Below are 16,357 nucleotides of genomic sequence, written 5' to 3'. Positions count from 1 at the left end.
CAAATTGAAGAATTGGTTGTGGAACATGATTATCCCTCTAGCTCTGAGCACAATGAAATAATTTCTTTGGCTCACTGCAGACTGAATCAGGGCCGTTTTCAGTGGGACTGCAGGAGTGAAGGGGCAGTTCTGACCTAATATTTCCTCTCTGAGAGCAACTAATTAATCACAGCTTTCCAAAACTTTGAGAAGGCCAAGACTGGTGCTCACACCCACAGACAAAATGCAATAAGAGCAATCAGCAGAATGGCACTTTTAAATATAGGTGATCTCTGTACTTGCCTTTGTGGTTTTGACTTTATTTCCACTGCTGCAAGACCAACCTGAATAGTCTGGTAGTACTTTACAGTCCTCTCCATCCAAACAGGGGTTCATGTGACACCACCACTTCTGCAGGACAATGGAAGCTGAAAAAGAAGCAGGAAACAGAAACAATATATTTTTTGTCACCCTTGTTTTATTGCAGGGAGGTTGTCTGTGCCATGTTCAATTAGTTGATTTCAAAAGGTAAAATCAACAATGACTGGTTTAATAGTGAATTACATGGAGTGTGTTTGAGGTAAAAAAGTGACTGAACACTTCACAGCTCTCAGAAGGGTAAATGCCATATCCAAATGAGAAAGAGGCAGGCACCACCAGAGACTGATTCCAACATTTGAATTGACCTCTGGAAGTGCCTTTCCATCTCCACTGACTACAAAAATGACTTTTCTCCTTCATTTGCATGCTTCAGTCAAGTACCTGCTGTAAGGGGGGATGAAGTTGAGGCTTCTTGTTTAATCCATACATGTCCATGGGAGACTGGACAGAGAAATGCCAGTTTCTCCCTTCACTGGGTGAGAAAATAGAATTGCACAGAGATGTAAACCAGAGGTGTGTCAGCAAATACTGCAGGTAAGAACAGGGAAACCTCTGGCAAGCACTAGAATATTGACTAAAAATCCATTTGCAGTCACACTGCCACTTCTGCAATATGTTTTGGAAGGCCACAGTTGTACACCTTAACTGGGCAAATTTATTAATTCTCTACCCTTAAGCCAATTTCTATTAAGACCATGCCTATTCTTTTTAGAAATGTACCCATGACCTTATAAACCTGCCGTTAACAACAGCACAAACACCTGCAAGCATTTCTCAGGTTTGCATTGTTCATGGCACTCATCAAATCCCAGAAAATTGTTATGAAACATATCAGTACACAATCTTACATAATCTATATTGGATTTCAAAATAAAACATGGCTTAAGATGTGGATTCAGCCAGTCTGCATTATGCTACTATGTGCACAAACTATTGAACCACATGCCTTAAAAGATAACACATTCAGATGAGATGAACAAAAATAATGGAGTCTACTTCTTGTAAAGCACTTTTTCCCTTTTAATTTCAAGACATATTTGTTCTTCTGCAACCTTTAAATTGGGGTGTCAAGCAGGGAAGTTGACATCAGGATATTGCTGAAATGTTCATTCAATTACTTTTGTTTTGCACTTTTACTGAAAAATGTTATGAAAAGACACACTTTTGGAACACTGCTTTGGCTTTTATAAACTAATTTTTCCGTCTTATAACATTACAAAATAAATGTATGAACTTCCATCTGGGTCTCACATCATTTGCATTGATACTGACTGGACATGGACAAAAAATAGGTGAAACCCGACTGTGCTTCCCTGGGAGGTGAGAGATCATTTCTGATAAAGCCTGCACTCAGGACAAAGCCCCTAAATGTCTGTATGAGTCTGTAGTATGCAAATTGAAGACTCAAACAGTTTCTTGCTTTCACAGTCTAGGAGTCTACTGCAGGGTATGTACAGAGTGGGAGAAAACACATCAGATCCTGAGGCTGAGGAAAGGGAGTTTCAGCTTCTGTGCTGCAGCAACTCGCTCCAGTCCCAGATGCTGGCAAAAATAAGCAAAGCCTGCTAAAGCATTACCCTAAGGAGTGAGGGGAATCAAAAGCTTCCACTTGAACAGTCAAAATCTTACATTCATAATATTTTGTTACATTTAATTGCAACTATACTTCAATTAAAAAAAACTAAATTCCTTCAGCAACTGTTGGCTGAATCAAGCTTCTGCAGTATTTATATATTTCTGCCATAGAATGACAGTGTCACTTTTGCAGTCTTTAAGTGAGTTTAAAATAATGCCTGATTTCTATTATCTGTTACATGTAAAAGTATTTCTGCTATTTGATGTGTCACGTAAAAATGCAGAAGACACTTCTGATTTAACACAAAAACTCCCTAAGAAAATGCAATGTTAAACTTAACTGTATTGCTGAATTATAAAGCATAAAAACACTAGGCATCTATTTTTTTTAAATCTACTTTTAAAGCTGTTTTGACAGCTTCGTAATAGGTAAAAAAAAATCAAAAAACAGATTCATGTTTACATAGAACACAGATTTACATAGAACATATTTACATTCACATAGAACAGAGTTCTATGTCTGACACTAAATATTTCTGAATATTAGATTAGAATTGGACTTAAAAGCTTTTTTTTATGTTTAAGTGAACTGGTTGCAATTTTAGGCACAAAAGAATAAAAACAGGATCTTGCTTATGAATTAATGGAATGAGGGATTTTGGTAACTTTAAGATGAAGAAAAAATCTGTCTTGGAGTAAATTTACTAACTTAACAAGAGCAGCAACCCCTAAAAAAAATAGGCAAATTAAATGGTGAATATTGATTTAGAGAAAAGCTCTCCATGTCAGATGTCCCAGCCCCATCTGCATTCCCAGTCTTAGGGTTGCATTTATTATCCAGTGAATTTTTAGCCAAGCTACTAAGTCTTAAGACATCTGGAAGAGTTAATATCATAAGCCTGAATTTCTTGGCTTCTGCTGTTTTCAAACTAGTTTTAGAGGAGAATTCTTCTGTGGGAAAAAATTAAGAAGTTTTATTGGCACAGACATGAAATGGACCAGCACATATATTAAGAGGATTAATTACACCAAGATTTATGCACAGGCTCATTATCAACAACGCACAGAGATGTCTCTAAAATTAACAAAAGGAAGGATTACGCTTTTTTGAGGCAGTGGGAAGTCAGACATCAAGGAGAATAAACTCAAACAATCTTAAGGAGTGAGCAGAGGCTGTCACTATTGGAATATTTACCAATATAGGTGGACAGGACGTGCCTGAGCTTGTCTGGCCTTGGTGCTGAACCAAACAGCAGCACTGTGGTGTTTCACCCCACAGACACTTTTGGCCGGCTGGGTGTGTGGTGTTTCACCCAGAGACACTTTTGGCCGGCTGGGTGTGTGGTGTTTCACCCCACAGACACTTTTGGCCGGCTGGGTGTGTGGTGTTTCACCCCACAGACACCTTTGGCTGGCTGGGTGCATGGTGTTTCACCCCACAGACACTTTTGGCTGGCTGGGTGTGTGGTGTTTCACCCAGAGACACTTTTGGCTGGCTGGGTGCTGCAGCTGGACACGTGGAGACAAGTCCAGGCCTGCAGGAGCTCTGGTGGTGGTGGGATGGAGCTTCCCCCCATAACAGGGGTTGCTCCTCAGGCTTTACCTCTTTCCTTCACCTTTAAAGCGATGGCGAAGGAAAGGAGTGGGTTCTGATGGAGGGTTTGGATCCAGAGCTTTATTCTGGCCCATAGGCCTCAGGATCCAGCAACAGCTCCAACAGAACTCCCTGAGCTTGCTTCTCCTTTGAACCCCGGGGAGAGGGGTAGGGAGCCACCAACCAGGTACATGAGAGGAGGTCTCAAGGGACAAAGGACACCTGGATGACCCAATGCCCCCCAGGGGTAGAGGGCATCCTTTGATTCAGCCAATCACTCAATGCCCTTCTGGAATTGCAGGACTGACAGACAGTGCTGGGAGGGGTCAGGGAGGAGAAAGGAGAGGGGATTGACACACTTGGGAGGGAATCTTCAGGGGAAGGACCCAGGTTTTGGGGTAAACCCTGAAATCACAACACAACTCTCACCTTCCACGCAGGAGGGCTGGGCCCGCGTGGTGCCGGCCACCTGGCCCGGGAAGCAGGAGCACTTCACAGTCTGGGAGCGCTCCTCGATCCGGTTCTTGTTGCAGCACCGGTGCACGGCCACCACCTCACACGTGCCCTGCTTCACCTGGTGCTGCCCTAACAGCCCCAGAGGTAAGGGAGGGAGAGAAAATACACATCAGTGCCTGTGAGAAACCATCGAAACAGGGTGACTCTGGTGGCAGGGAGGAATGATGAGGAGGACTTCATCACCTTCATCTTATTAGAAGGTGAAACTTTTTGGAAGTTTTCTCCATGGCCTCAGGTCAAATGCAGTGTTCTCTTGGGAGTCAGTGTCTGCCAGCACAAAAAGCCTAAAATTCTCAGCAGCCAGGGTTCCAACAGGATCTGGCTCATTCCCTGAGTTCATATACTCTTCTTATGAAATTAGTTGTTGTAAGTCAGTTTTCCAATCTATCTTCCCTCACCCTTACAAAACCAGAGCAGGTCGGAGTAATCAGCTAAATGATGAAGGCAAAAAGAGCACACCCATCTTCCTTTGCCTTCCTGACATCCATCAGGTTTTATATTTAGATCTTTCCCTTCATAAATGGACACAGTGGATAGGGTAATATTTAATACAAGAGAGACATCTTAAACAGTAGGGAAACTTTTTGACACATCCACATGTAAGCACTGCTTGCTATGCTTGTCATCACAGACAGGCTGAGAACAAGGTAAGCTGTAAAGCTGTCAGAGATAGTCAAGTTTTGTCCAGAAGAAAAAAAAAAACATACCCAAACTGTATGGATTTCTTCAGTTCCCTCCCAGACCATTCTGAACAAACCTCTGATAAATATTGTGTGCTCCTGCTTTTCTCCAAGTTGATTTTTCCCCTCCTTTGCTCCTGCCTTCGCATCTCACCTCAGTGCTCCTTGCAGCTGATCATTTTCCTCCACTGCCAAACTTCCTCTCCATCCTGCCTAAACCTCCTCTCAGAAACTCCACTTCACAAGCCCCTCAGCTCCTTGCATAAAGTCATTTCCATGTCCTCACTTTCCTGAGCAGCCTTCAAGTGCTTCATCTTGCATTTGTCTTGTCTTATTTAGAGTAGAGCCTTGGATGGCTCTTATCTGTGTTTGTAAAGCACCTTGTAAATTAACAGCACTACAGAGCAGGGTGAGTTATTTCATAAGAGAGAGAGACGGAGACAACACTGAGAATAACAAAAATAGTCACCATCAAAGCAGCACAAAGCATGAGAAGAGAGACAGCCCAGATATTGGTGTAGGTGTAGCTGATATCAAAGGCACAGAGAATAAAGAAATGCAGGGGGAAGGCAGAGAACTCTCCACAAACAGAAAATCCTCCAAGCGACAAACCTCAGAGTTCTCCTGCTTCTTCCTCACTCCATGTTTGCCATGTATGGAGCTTTTTGTTTGGATATTTTTGGGGTTTTTGTTTTTTTACAGTATCTGCTGCTAACTAACATCAGGCACACCTTCACAAATGAAATTTTCCTGAGGAATAAAGATCAAGGTAATTTTTATGCAGAAAATGTTATAACTTGATTAGTGTGAGATCTTAACTTTCAAAAAGAGTTAGCAATGCAATTTATGCTTCTGGGGGGGGTTCTTTAAAAAAAGGTATTAAATACATACATATAACTTTTTTAAAAGTTGGCTTGGCAGTGTTCCTTACTGTGTATGTTTTGGTTTCACAAGTATTTCAAGCACAGCTGAAATACTTGTGAAAACACTTGGCTGCCTGGATTTTCTTGCCAAATTTGTATTCATAACAACCTCAATGGACAAGAAACTATGCATATTCAATCTTGGAGTGGAAATGTGGTGTTCTACTTGAGCACTCAACTTTTTTAAAAATTATATCTACACAGAGCTTTTTGAGGTTTTTTCCTTTTTCTTTCCCTGAGGACAAAGCTACACTACTTTTAAGCAAAATTTGCTACAGTAGAAAAATGTATAAGGTATTTTACAGCAAGTTGGCAAAATGCTGAAGACAACATAAAAGTATCTTCAGAGCCACTGCAATAAGTTTATTGGGAGACTGACTTTTCATGCAAGTACTTAATAATAAACATGGAAAAAATGAAAACAGCTACTAGTCAGGAGAACAGCAGCTTCTCTGTAAGTCAATATGGAAAACACACAAAAGAGAAAGCAAATTTCTCACTTCATCCCAAAGTACTGTTCCTCAAAATACCTGACATAACAATGCTTGGAGAAAAGGTGGCACAAGTTCTGACAGAAAAGATTTTCTAAAATGAGATTGTTATTTAAGAGAGGTTGTTAATTTATTTATTAAATAAATTTAATATTTATTTAATTATCTGTTTTTTTAGTGCTATAGCCTGAATCAAAACTCTTTGGAGTAAACAGGAAAAAATTTCCATTGGTTTCCTACAGTGCCCACTGCGCTTGTCCTGCATTCACTGCAATCAACAGCAGAGTTTCTATTCACTTCAGGAGAGCAAGGTCAGAGTCTGCTTGGTCTCTTGAGAATGAGATTTTATAAAGGAAGAAATATAAAGCAAAAATTCTGAGCTGCTCAGGCCACATATTTGTGTTTGCCACGTATCTCATCTGAAAAACCAAGTGGCCAGGCCTTGTCCTTAAGCAAAGTCACAATTCACCAGACATCAGATGCTGAGATAAGAGAAGCCTTTTTTCCAGAGGGTACATCATAAGGATGGACAAGATCCAGCTCCAAGGATCAATATGTAGCTGCAAGGGTGTCTATTTTCCACCTCAAACCCTGCTTCCTTTAGGTGTACAGTCCTGTTAAGCCAATACCAAAGGAAATCAAACACCCTGGCCCTGAGCATACAGCCCCAAAAACCTGAGGCTGCCTTTCAATTATCTTGTTTGACTTTTGAAGCAGTGACAGTGGTGCCCTGGAGTGCCAGGAGTCAACAGACACACTGCTGTTTGCAGGAGCTGAGATTATGATGCCTCCTGAAAGGAGCCCTGGCTTTAGGAGCTGTTTCACTCACATTCCTCTTTGGCAGCTCCACCAGCAGGTGAGGGAAGGTGTCCCCTCTCCATCTCCTGGCAGGAGTGGGATGCCAGGTCTGAAAACAGCCCTGCCACACAAGGGAAGGCAGCACTCTCCTCCCTCACCCCTCATGCACAGCTCTTATGGAGTACAGCACTAAAAAGCCCCAGACATCTGCATGCATCATTTGCATTAATTGGATTGCCCTTGTAATAGTCTTTCCCCTCCTACATGCTCACATCGGTATTTCCTCCTGCTTGTTCACACACATCCTGACACTTTTTATGCTGTTGAGCACCATATGAATTTCTCCTTAATATTCAGACACATCTGTGAGCAGGTGCTGAACAAATGCTGAGGGTTAAAGTGGTGCCTTTCAGTCCTGTTTTTGCCAGTGCTCAGAAATCTAGAGGATAAACACTTGTTTGCAGAGAGCCTTTCACATTTGAGAAAATTCACAGAAAATCTTAACTAACCCTAACTCAATCTATTCCTCCCTAGATCTACTGAAACCTGTTGTATCTGCATTCACATGCCCAGCAGCAGCAAAAAGAAAGAATATAAGAATTCTCTCCTGCATGTTTTAATATTCATCTGGCACTAAATAAACCTTCACCTCAGGTTTAAAGTACACTTAACATGCAGCTGAGATCATACTGACAGAAACACTCAAGAAATGCCTTAAAATATTTTATAATTGATGGATTCTCTGGAAGCCAAGTCATTAGAAGAGCAGGGAGTGAAGAGTTTTCAAAATGTGAAGATCACAGTAAATGAATTCTATGCTGGACACATTAGGAAAGCCATTTCAGGGAGAAATGCAGTGAGAGAGAGGGAGAAAAGCTGTGGAGAGCAAAGGCCATAAATTCATAGCTCATCACCTGTAAACCTACTCAGATCTGTGACTTTTCAGGGCTGTCAGTATTTGGGGTTGAAATTTGGTTACATCTTCCCTTTTAAATAAGAAAACCCTTCAGAGGGAGAAACATTTTGTCAGCAGCAGCATCACAGGGAGGTCTGTGTCACAGAGCACCTCCTGCACACTGAAGGGAGAGCATGGGCCAGCCAGGCACAGAGCAGGACAGGGGATGGGTATTGAAAACCACACAGCTTTGTGTTTCCTCCTATCAGCAGTTTGGCATGCGTGTTTCCAACCATATCCTAATTTCTTTACAGCTTTTCCTCCCCAGAAACACCAGTGCTGCTCTGGTTCACTTTCTCTGTCTCCCATACAGGCACAGACACAATGGGACAGGGCTCCCTGATGGAACAACCTCCAGGATTCTCCCTGCCTTGAATTTTGATGCCTTCCATAATGAGACACCTACAGATAACAGCAGCCCTCAGGTGCCCAGGTCTAGAATGCTTCTTAATGACCTCAAGAAGTGGCCACATGAAGGTTCTGTGACCATTTACTTGCCATCTGTAGGATTTTTATCCCAGAAGAATGTTCTGTGCAGAGCTGCAAGGCAGCCCCCCAGGATTTCAGAGAACACAGACATCTCTGAAGAACAAGAAAGTAGAAACCAGAAAATTATTGGACTTGGACATTACTCACAACACTTGTGTTGGCTTGAGGAGATTACTCAATAATCACTACTGAACTGTTTATTCCCAGTGGTATTCTTAATATTCTCAGTATTATTCTTAGTACTTTTTTTTCAACAAACATTTTTGACAAGACCTTATTTTTACTTTCGTCATAGAAGTCAGAGGTCAGATACCAATTCATACTTCTAAAACTCTTTGAAATGCTCAAAAGAAAAGAGGGAAATACAATTATTGTTAATAAAATATCAAACATGGTAGTGATGCACTTCAAAACCACAGGGAACATATCAAAGAAAGAAGGAGGCTTTCAGAAGGTTGCTAACCAATTCTGTCCACATGCATTTCATCTCTGTGACTAATTCTGATCACTCCCAGGGAGTGCTGTCTCAATGCAATAAACATGCAGGCAGCATGCCTCCACCAGACATCCTGAACAAACGCCTCTTTCTGCTCATTTCTTGGCTAAGAAACATAAGGAAAAGACAAATTTAAAGGGAGTTTTTATCTCTGTTTCATAATCTGCCACCTCTGATGAAGAGAGCTACTATGCTGTGGAGAGCAGCAAATCTGGAGTAGGATGAGCCCAGCTCAGCACATTCCTCAGAAAGCCTCAAAAGCAGCAAGCTTGGTCTGCACAAAATCAACTGCATCATTTATTTAAAGGGTAAGAGGATGGATGTCAATAGGAGGATGAACAGCCATGGAACTAAATATTGCAGACAACATTAAGAGAAACAAATGAGTTTAGAAGTCAGCACTGATGCTGTTTGGAAGAGGAAAGCACTTTAAGAAGCTTGGTGCCGGTTCATCATCTGCCTTCATCTCATGCTGGCTTTTGCCTACAAATACATGGGCATAGGAAGCACACAGCAGAAGGCAAATATTGTTAGAAAAACACAAACATTAGAGGAAATAACACATGCTATTTTGCATATTATTTGCCAAACATATTTACAAGAACGAATCCAGCTCACAGGGCAGGGTTTTTCGAGGGGTAAAAGTGGAAAAGGGCTGTTTCTAAAGATGACAACTCTTCTCAAGAAAAGAAGCTAAAAGTCACTTGGAAAGTAAAAACTACACACCATGTTAGAGGCTGAGAGTATCAGCAGAGCTTTTTCTTTACTACCATTCCATAAACTACTGGGATTTTTCATCATTTCACATTCATGTCCCAAGGTTCTATCTTAGATGCTCTCCTCCTTCAAGGGTATACAGATATATGTATACACAGACACACTTTCTCAGAAATTGTCTCTGAATATACAAATCAGTGCAGTTCCACTTTTAAAGTTCAACCTTTTCACTTATGGGCAGTAAGGGAGTGCTCAGAGATAGCCCAGATCTGCCCCAAAAGCCCAGTTCAGCTGTTCTAGGAATAAACAGACAAGAAATATCTTCCCATAATCTGCCCATGATAGTAGGCAAAGTAAGATGTAACACACAAAAGAAATCAAACAAAAATAAAAAAAAAGGGGAAAAAGAATCCTGTTTGCTAACCATTACTCTTACAGTCCTCAAATACACTGCAGGATTGTGATTCCTAGTGCTAACATCTGTAAGAAAAAGGCAGGTAAATATACAGCCATTTAACAGATGTAGGAATAGAGGATGGAGCCTCCATAATGTGCAGGTTTCAAACCAAAGAGTTTTTCTTACAATTTATAAAGTTACAGATTTTGTTCTCATCAAGCCATTTGTGCTTTTTTCCTTGTGGAAACCAGCAGTGTGGTATGTGCAAAATCACAAGATTTTAACTGGGGATTCAGGCAAGCAGCCCTGAACCACTTTAAGCTGTTTCAGGTGAAAAGAAACACATAGGGTAAAAAAACAAACAACTCTCAAAACAAGCACCTAAATAGAAAGAAACCCCAGGGGTAGAGTGGGTGTACCTCCATATCAGAAAATAGGTGAGTGACCTCAAACCCTGATAATGAGACCCAAAGAGTTAATGAAATCATAACCCTTCAGAGCAGGTGGAGGAAGCTGCTGACACAGCTGGAGAGAACCATGTAACACAGAGAATTCTGTGCTGAGTGTCAGGGGTCACATCCATATGGAGATTAAAGTCCCCTGGAATAAGTAGCACAGGTGACCTTAGATCAGACACAAGCACAGAGACTTCTCTGAGGGATGAAGCATTAAATCTGAGTGGTCAATAAATCAAAACAGCTGAGAAGGTGCTGGAAATGTGGGGGGGAGGAGGGAAAAGCTGCTGCAAATGGGAAGGTGGATGAAGGGTGACCTGGAAGCAAAAACAAATTAAAGCATGAGTGTCTCTATCTGCCAGGGGGCTCGCTGAAGTCAATCAATGAGGTCTGCTGCCTTTCAGCTGGGCACCAATATTCATCTGCTTCAAGCACACACATCACTTGTACAGACAGAATCCAAGACTTAAAACCTCATAAGGCACCTCGGAGCAAAGCAGTGTTAATAATTTCCTACGGGCAGCTTCCTGCTGTGGGGCTATTTTAGGTGAGGCAGAGGAGAAAATGCAAAGGAACGATTTGGTTTTCAATCATAACTTGCAGCAAATGAGCAACATTGTGCTCTCTAATACAGAAGAATTTCCCAGGTGTCCCATTAACATTCACTCCTGCTATTACACGTGGACCACTATTTTGCTCTCATTTGTTCCTTCCTTCACAAATTTATCATGAGAGAAAAGAAAGAGAATGAAACCAGTTCCCTGGAGAGATCTCTGCTTGCCTGGAGAAAGCAGGTACACACACATCCATACAGGCCAGGCTTATGGTTACCACTTTGTAAGCAAAAATTTAATTTTCTGCCTCAAGTGAGAGCTGATTTCCTCTTACAAAAGGGTTGTTCTTGCCATAGGAAAGCAAAAATAACATATTTGGAACCACAAACTGAGAAAGGCAATCCCATCCACAGCAATAATGAAGCCATCCTGCCCAAGGTGTCACTAACACAGCCCTTGCAGGCACCAGGAGCTCACTGCCATTTGCAGTTGCTCTCCGCACCCAGTCTCAGAGCAGCTTATTGCTGTTCATCTATGGCATGACAGACGTTCATTTAATAGCATCATAATCTTCAAGAAATTAAAAAAAAAAAAAAACAAGAACAAAAACTAAAAAATCAAAACCTTTTAAGTCAGTCTCATGCATGCAACAAAATATATTTTGAGGATTAAGCCTTGTGCCTTTCTGAGCATTCCTCCAGCACCTGAAATATCTAATGATCATTTCAGGCTTACTTGTGTAAAACAAACATTTGTAATCTACTAAATACCAGAGGTATTTTTAACCCAGTTCAAGGTCGTTCATCAGAAAAGAATGATATTTGTTTAGAGAATATGAAACACTAATTGTCATCTAAGTCATTAGGCTCTGCAGATTAAGTAAATGGAAGCTGCCAGAAAACAAAGTAGATGTTTGGGGAAAAAAGCATTCTCTTCATTTCAAGTGAAAATTGAATCTTTATTCTCAAGTCCAAATAGAATCAGTGAAACTGGGGAGAGCAACCAAGGAAACATGCACTGTACTCCATTTCACTGCTCAAAACAGCTCACACTCACAGGGCATAAAGAATTTCTGCTTTTCTGGGGTTTATTTTTATAATGCCAAGGTATATTTCCCTCCTTAAATTACTTTGATGGGACTATAGAATAATAGGACTTTGCCTGAATTTGATAGTTAAAATTGGCAAATAACTAATTATTCATTAATTAACCCTCATTTGGCAATCTGCTCCAGAAAGATCTAGACATAACTGTTATCATTAAATGGTGTAGTTTATGAAACACTTCTGCTTGTCCTGTTTGACATTCTTAATTTAAAAGATGGGCTGTTAATCCCTTTTTCCACTAATTACTCTGTGTTTTTTAAATCAGAGCAGCATTTGTTGCCAATGGAAGAACTGTCTTTTGCAGAAACCAGAACCAGCAGATAAGACTGAATGTGAATGATAGATTTCACTGCAGGAGTGGGATGGAGTTTTCATGTGATAGGCAAATCAGGCAAATGGAATTCTGAGGAATGTTACAAGCAATCAGAGAAGTTAATGCACTGGGCACCAGGGCACCAGCTCCTCAGCTGCTCTTTAATCCCTGGGAAAAGCCCTCTGTCTTGATCACCAGTGAATAATTATTTTCAAAGTTTGTCTCATTTTATACCAGCTGTAATGATTACCTTGGGTTTATCTGATGGAATAGACAAGGAAAGCATCACAGCAGCCCAAATATAAGATCCAGCTGCCAGTTATGCAATAACAGGCCATAAAACTAAATTGAACAAATGCATTTTTAACTCTGAGTGCCATGACGACTTCTAAGTGGTTTCAGCATGTACAGACTCTATCCAACCTGGCTGAACAGTTAATTGAACTGAAATTTTTTTAACTGCTAGATCCAGAAGTGCAAAGCATAAGTGAGGTTTCCAGAATCTCAACAGACATTTTTTCAGTCAGTATTGTTGAAACGTGTGGGGTTTTCTTACATGAAAAAAACCCACTGCAGACTGCCCAGCACTTCATGCTGCAATGTAACAGACACACAATAAAATATAATCACACTGAAATAAAGTGAGAATCAACCTGGTAACTGTTTCCCATAGGCCCACATTTAAACTTCTGACCCCAACTTACACTGCTAATGACAGAAAAATAATGTCAAGGTCGAATTCAGAAGTTGTCAGGGTCTGTACATTTCCTTTTTTATACTGCCGACTCTGTCAAAGCATCACCATTAATACTTCTTTCTCTTTTCAAGATTCTGCAGCTCTCTTGAGCCTCTCAACTTTCACTTTTTAATCTTCTTTACCTAAGAATAAAGGTGCAAGACTACAATTTTTAACATTCCAATTGCAGGCTATAACCCAAAAAAATCCCAGAAGGGTGCAGTTCAAAGACCAAATGTGGAGATCCCTGCTCAGTACCTGGGCATGCACAAGTGGGTGCTGCCACAACACACAAACTGCTCTGATCTCACACTTTATTTCCTCCATGCCATTTATATGATCAACCCTATTATTTTATGCAGCAAAAAGTTGATTTGGAAGTCAGTGTACTGCTAGTTCTACATAAATTTAGCTTTTTTTATTTGGCACCTAGCAACAATCAAGACATTTCACCCAGGCTTAAAATGTGAATTATTATAAAAAGGCTGTTCAAATCAGTAAAGACAGAGTGTTAACAGACCTTTCTCAGAAATGAAAGAGCTATCAGTTAAAACATTATTTTTTTGTTCCATATATCCCATTCCAAGCATCCAAGAATCCAGCTTTTCTTCCATTCTTATTAAAATTGACAGTCCTTGACAACAATTTTCTATTTTAATTAAGCCATTCAGCTTAAAGTGAAAAGTTAAAATATAACTTTATAATAACAGAAGCCACCATATCCTGCAATATGTACCACAGGAACAAATTGGAACGTAGTTTCAAAAGCTTCCTCCCAGACCATGTCACAGCTTTGACAGAAAGCGACCACAACTCTGGGAGTTTGATCCTTGAATCAAATTCAATCCTCACTGCCATCCTTCAAAGGACTAAGAGAGCTCTTGACTCTTGCAGATTATTATATTTGGAAGGGGGTTTTTGACCATGAGATGGAAATTTGCCCCCCAATAACTGAGCACATTTCTTTTGGGATGCAGCAGATGCAATAATAGCATTTCCCTGTGCCTGTAGGAAACCAGACAGACACTGGCTTAGCTCCAGGACACTTGACAAAGCATATTTGGATTAGAAGCTCAGAGGAGTTAGAATTGAAGAGGAAGTCTCAAATTCCCAAGGGCTTTTAAGTGTCCCGTTCCTATGTTGGCAATGAAATCTATTTGAAATTACAGCAATTAGATGCTTAACTAGCAGGAGAACACTTGGATATTTTTCTAGATGTTGGCCAGAAAAGAAGTCATGCATGTAATTCTGAAAAGGAGATTTACTTCATTCACCACAGAAGAGAGGGATTGCTCTTTTTAGCAGGAACACTTGTCACAACTGGGCAAGTTGCAGAACCAATGTAGGGAAATTGTCCCTTAAAAGTGTCCCAGCCAGCTTGTCAGATTTGACAAAGTTGCATTCTTACCAGAAAACAACAGGCTTCTTCACCTGGGGAATTTTCCCTTGGCCCTAATAAGACTATCAGCAAATGCAGAGATGAATTAGAATAGTCATTAAGGAGACAGAGCATAAAAAATGAGCCACAGGAAAGGTCAGAGCAGCGAGGGTGAATGAAGAAGAGCACGTGCCCTGTCACCACCGCTGCAGATGTGAGGGAAACAACCAAGGGAGAGAAGCAGATGTTCCTGTTAGAGCCTTGCAAATTTCATGGCTTCTTTCAAGGATAATGGAGCAGCCATAGGTGGCAGGAGAGGACATGTCATTACCTTCTGCAGCGCTGGTGAGGCTCCCCCAAGAGCCATTGACTTTAACAGCAATGCTCCACCATCTCCTGTGTGAGCAAGTTAAAGGTGACCCGGCACAGTTGTCATTAGTTTCACTCCTTCCACAAGGACGGTACTCTAAATAAAGCTGTTGGGTTTTCCTCTTGATGTCAGCATATTAAAAAGGGGAAACTATTAACAGGTTTTTTCTGATGGTATTCTCAAAAAAAACCTTTCATCCCACAGTTTATGCAGAGGTTTTCTACCCTTAAAAATTGAGTTGATTTAACTCACTAGAAAACAGTTCCTTTTCTTGATCTCAAAACACACATTGCCTTGCAATATAAATTGTCAGAACAGTAGATAGCTTTGAAAATCCATGGACATTGTGAGATTATATTCAGTGTCCTTTTGATGCTTCTTTCAACTCAGTGCCTCAGCAGGGACAGGGTGGGAAGCAGCCATTGTTTGCAATAGATATTCCTACAGAGCAGCAGTATTTGGGGTTGAAATTGGGGCAGCTCCACAAAGGCACATTCCTCTGCAAGACCCCTTGCTTGAAGGTCCTGAGAAGCCAAGAAAAGGTCAGTTTAAAGTGAAGTGAATGCCAGCAGCAGCAGACAGTGAGAGCTGCATTAGTGGCACTGTCTGTGAGGAGCTGCCAGGTGCTCCAGCCCTGTACAGCACACATGCCCATGGAAAAAGACTTCCCCTTCCATTCACACCTGCTCAACTCCTGTTATTTTCAAAGCCTCTCAGGACGCTGTGTGGGGTTGGACAGCCTCCCTCACACTGGAGGCTGTTCTTTGAGCCTTTAAACGTGAACTGCTGGCAGGCTCTGCTTTAAACAGGAACTGCTGCGCTGCCTCCTGCTGCTGGGCTCCCTCCAGTGCCCACGCCAGAGCCCTCGTGTCCAGCAGCATCATCCCTGCCCAGCAGGCAGCTCCCAGCTGCAGGAACCTGCCCAGAATCACATTCATCCCCCTCAGCCAGCACAACCCAAGAAAACAGCAGAAATTCTGTCTCCTCTCTGGATAAGAGGGAAGGAGACAGCCAGAGAGAAAAGCACAGCCACGGCTTTTCTTCAGTGAATTTGTACTTATCAACAGCCCTGAGAGCTCCAGCTCTCTGCAAACCCAGCACCTGTCTGAGGGCACTTCCTGGCTTAGGAACAACCTTGAGGTGAAAGGCTCTATATCTCATTACTAATCCATCAAAGCTTCCTGATCTCATGTGATTGCATCTTGTAATTATTTGCAGGCACCTCTTCTGAGCACAAGAAATTACAAGATTTTCTTTATAGTGACTATCCACCTTCAGAGCATGCAAACCTGGCCAGCTGAGATTAAACAATATAATTAACAGGTTGGTTTCTGCACTACCTGAAGAGAACTCAATTGTCAGCACACTGACAGTCCTGCCTAGCCCAGTTTAATTCTACCTTGGCAAACAGAACTCTCCAGGAAAATAACTCACCCACTTGAACTGCCATGACT

At 41.4% G+C, this 16,357-nt stretch overlaps 1 protein-coding gene across 1 annotated transcript in view; it reads right to left on the bottom strand.

Annotated features, from left to right (window-relative positions):
• Positions 1-255: 255 nt before the first annotated feature.
• TAFA4 (TAFA chemokine like family member 4) overlaps positions 256-16,357 on the bottom strand; it is a 40,416-nt gene continuing 24,314 nt past the window's right edge. The window contains exons 3-4 of the mRNA XM_054281136.1: positions 3,959-4,114; positions 256-407 (exon numbers count right to left, since the gene is read on the bottom strand). Coding sequence (XP_054137111.1) covers positions 256-407; positions 3,959-4,114 — 308 coding nt within the window. The remainder of the gene's footprint in view (positions 408-3,958; positions 4,115-16,357) is intronic.

Source organism: Melozone crissalis, unplaced genomic scaffold (genome assembly GCF_028551555.1).
Source record: "Melozone crissalis strain CALT ecotype California unplaced genomic scaffold, PUWL_Pcris_2 ptg000029l_1, whole genome shotgun sequence".
In the NCBI taxonomy this organism is placed as follows: domain Eukaryota; kingdom Metazoa; phylum Chordata; class Aves; order Passeriformes; family Passerellidae; genus Melozone; species Melozone crissalis.
This window is presented reverse-complemented; position numbering and strand designations above follow the sequence as displayed.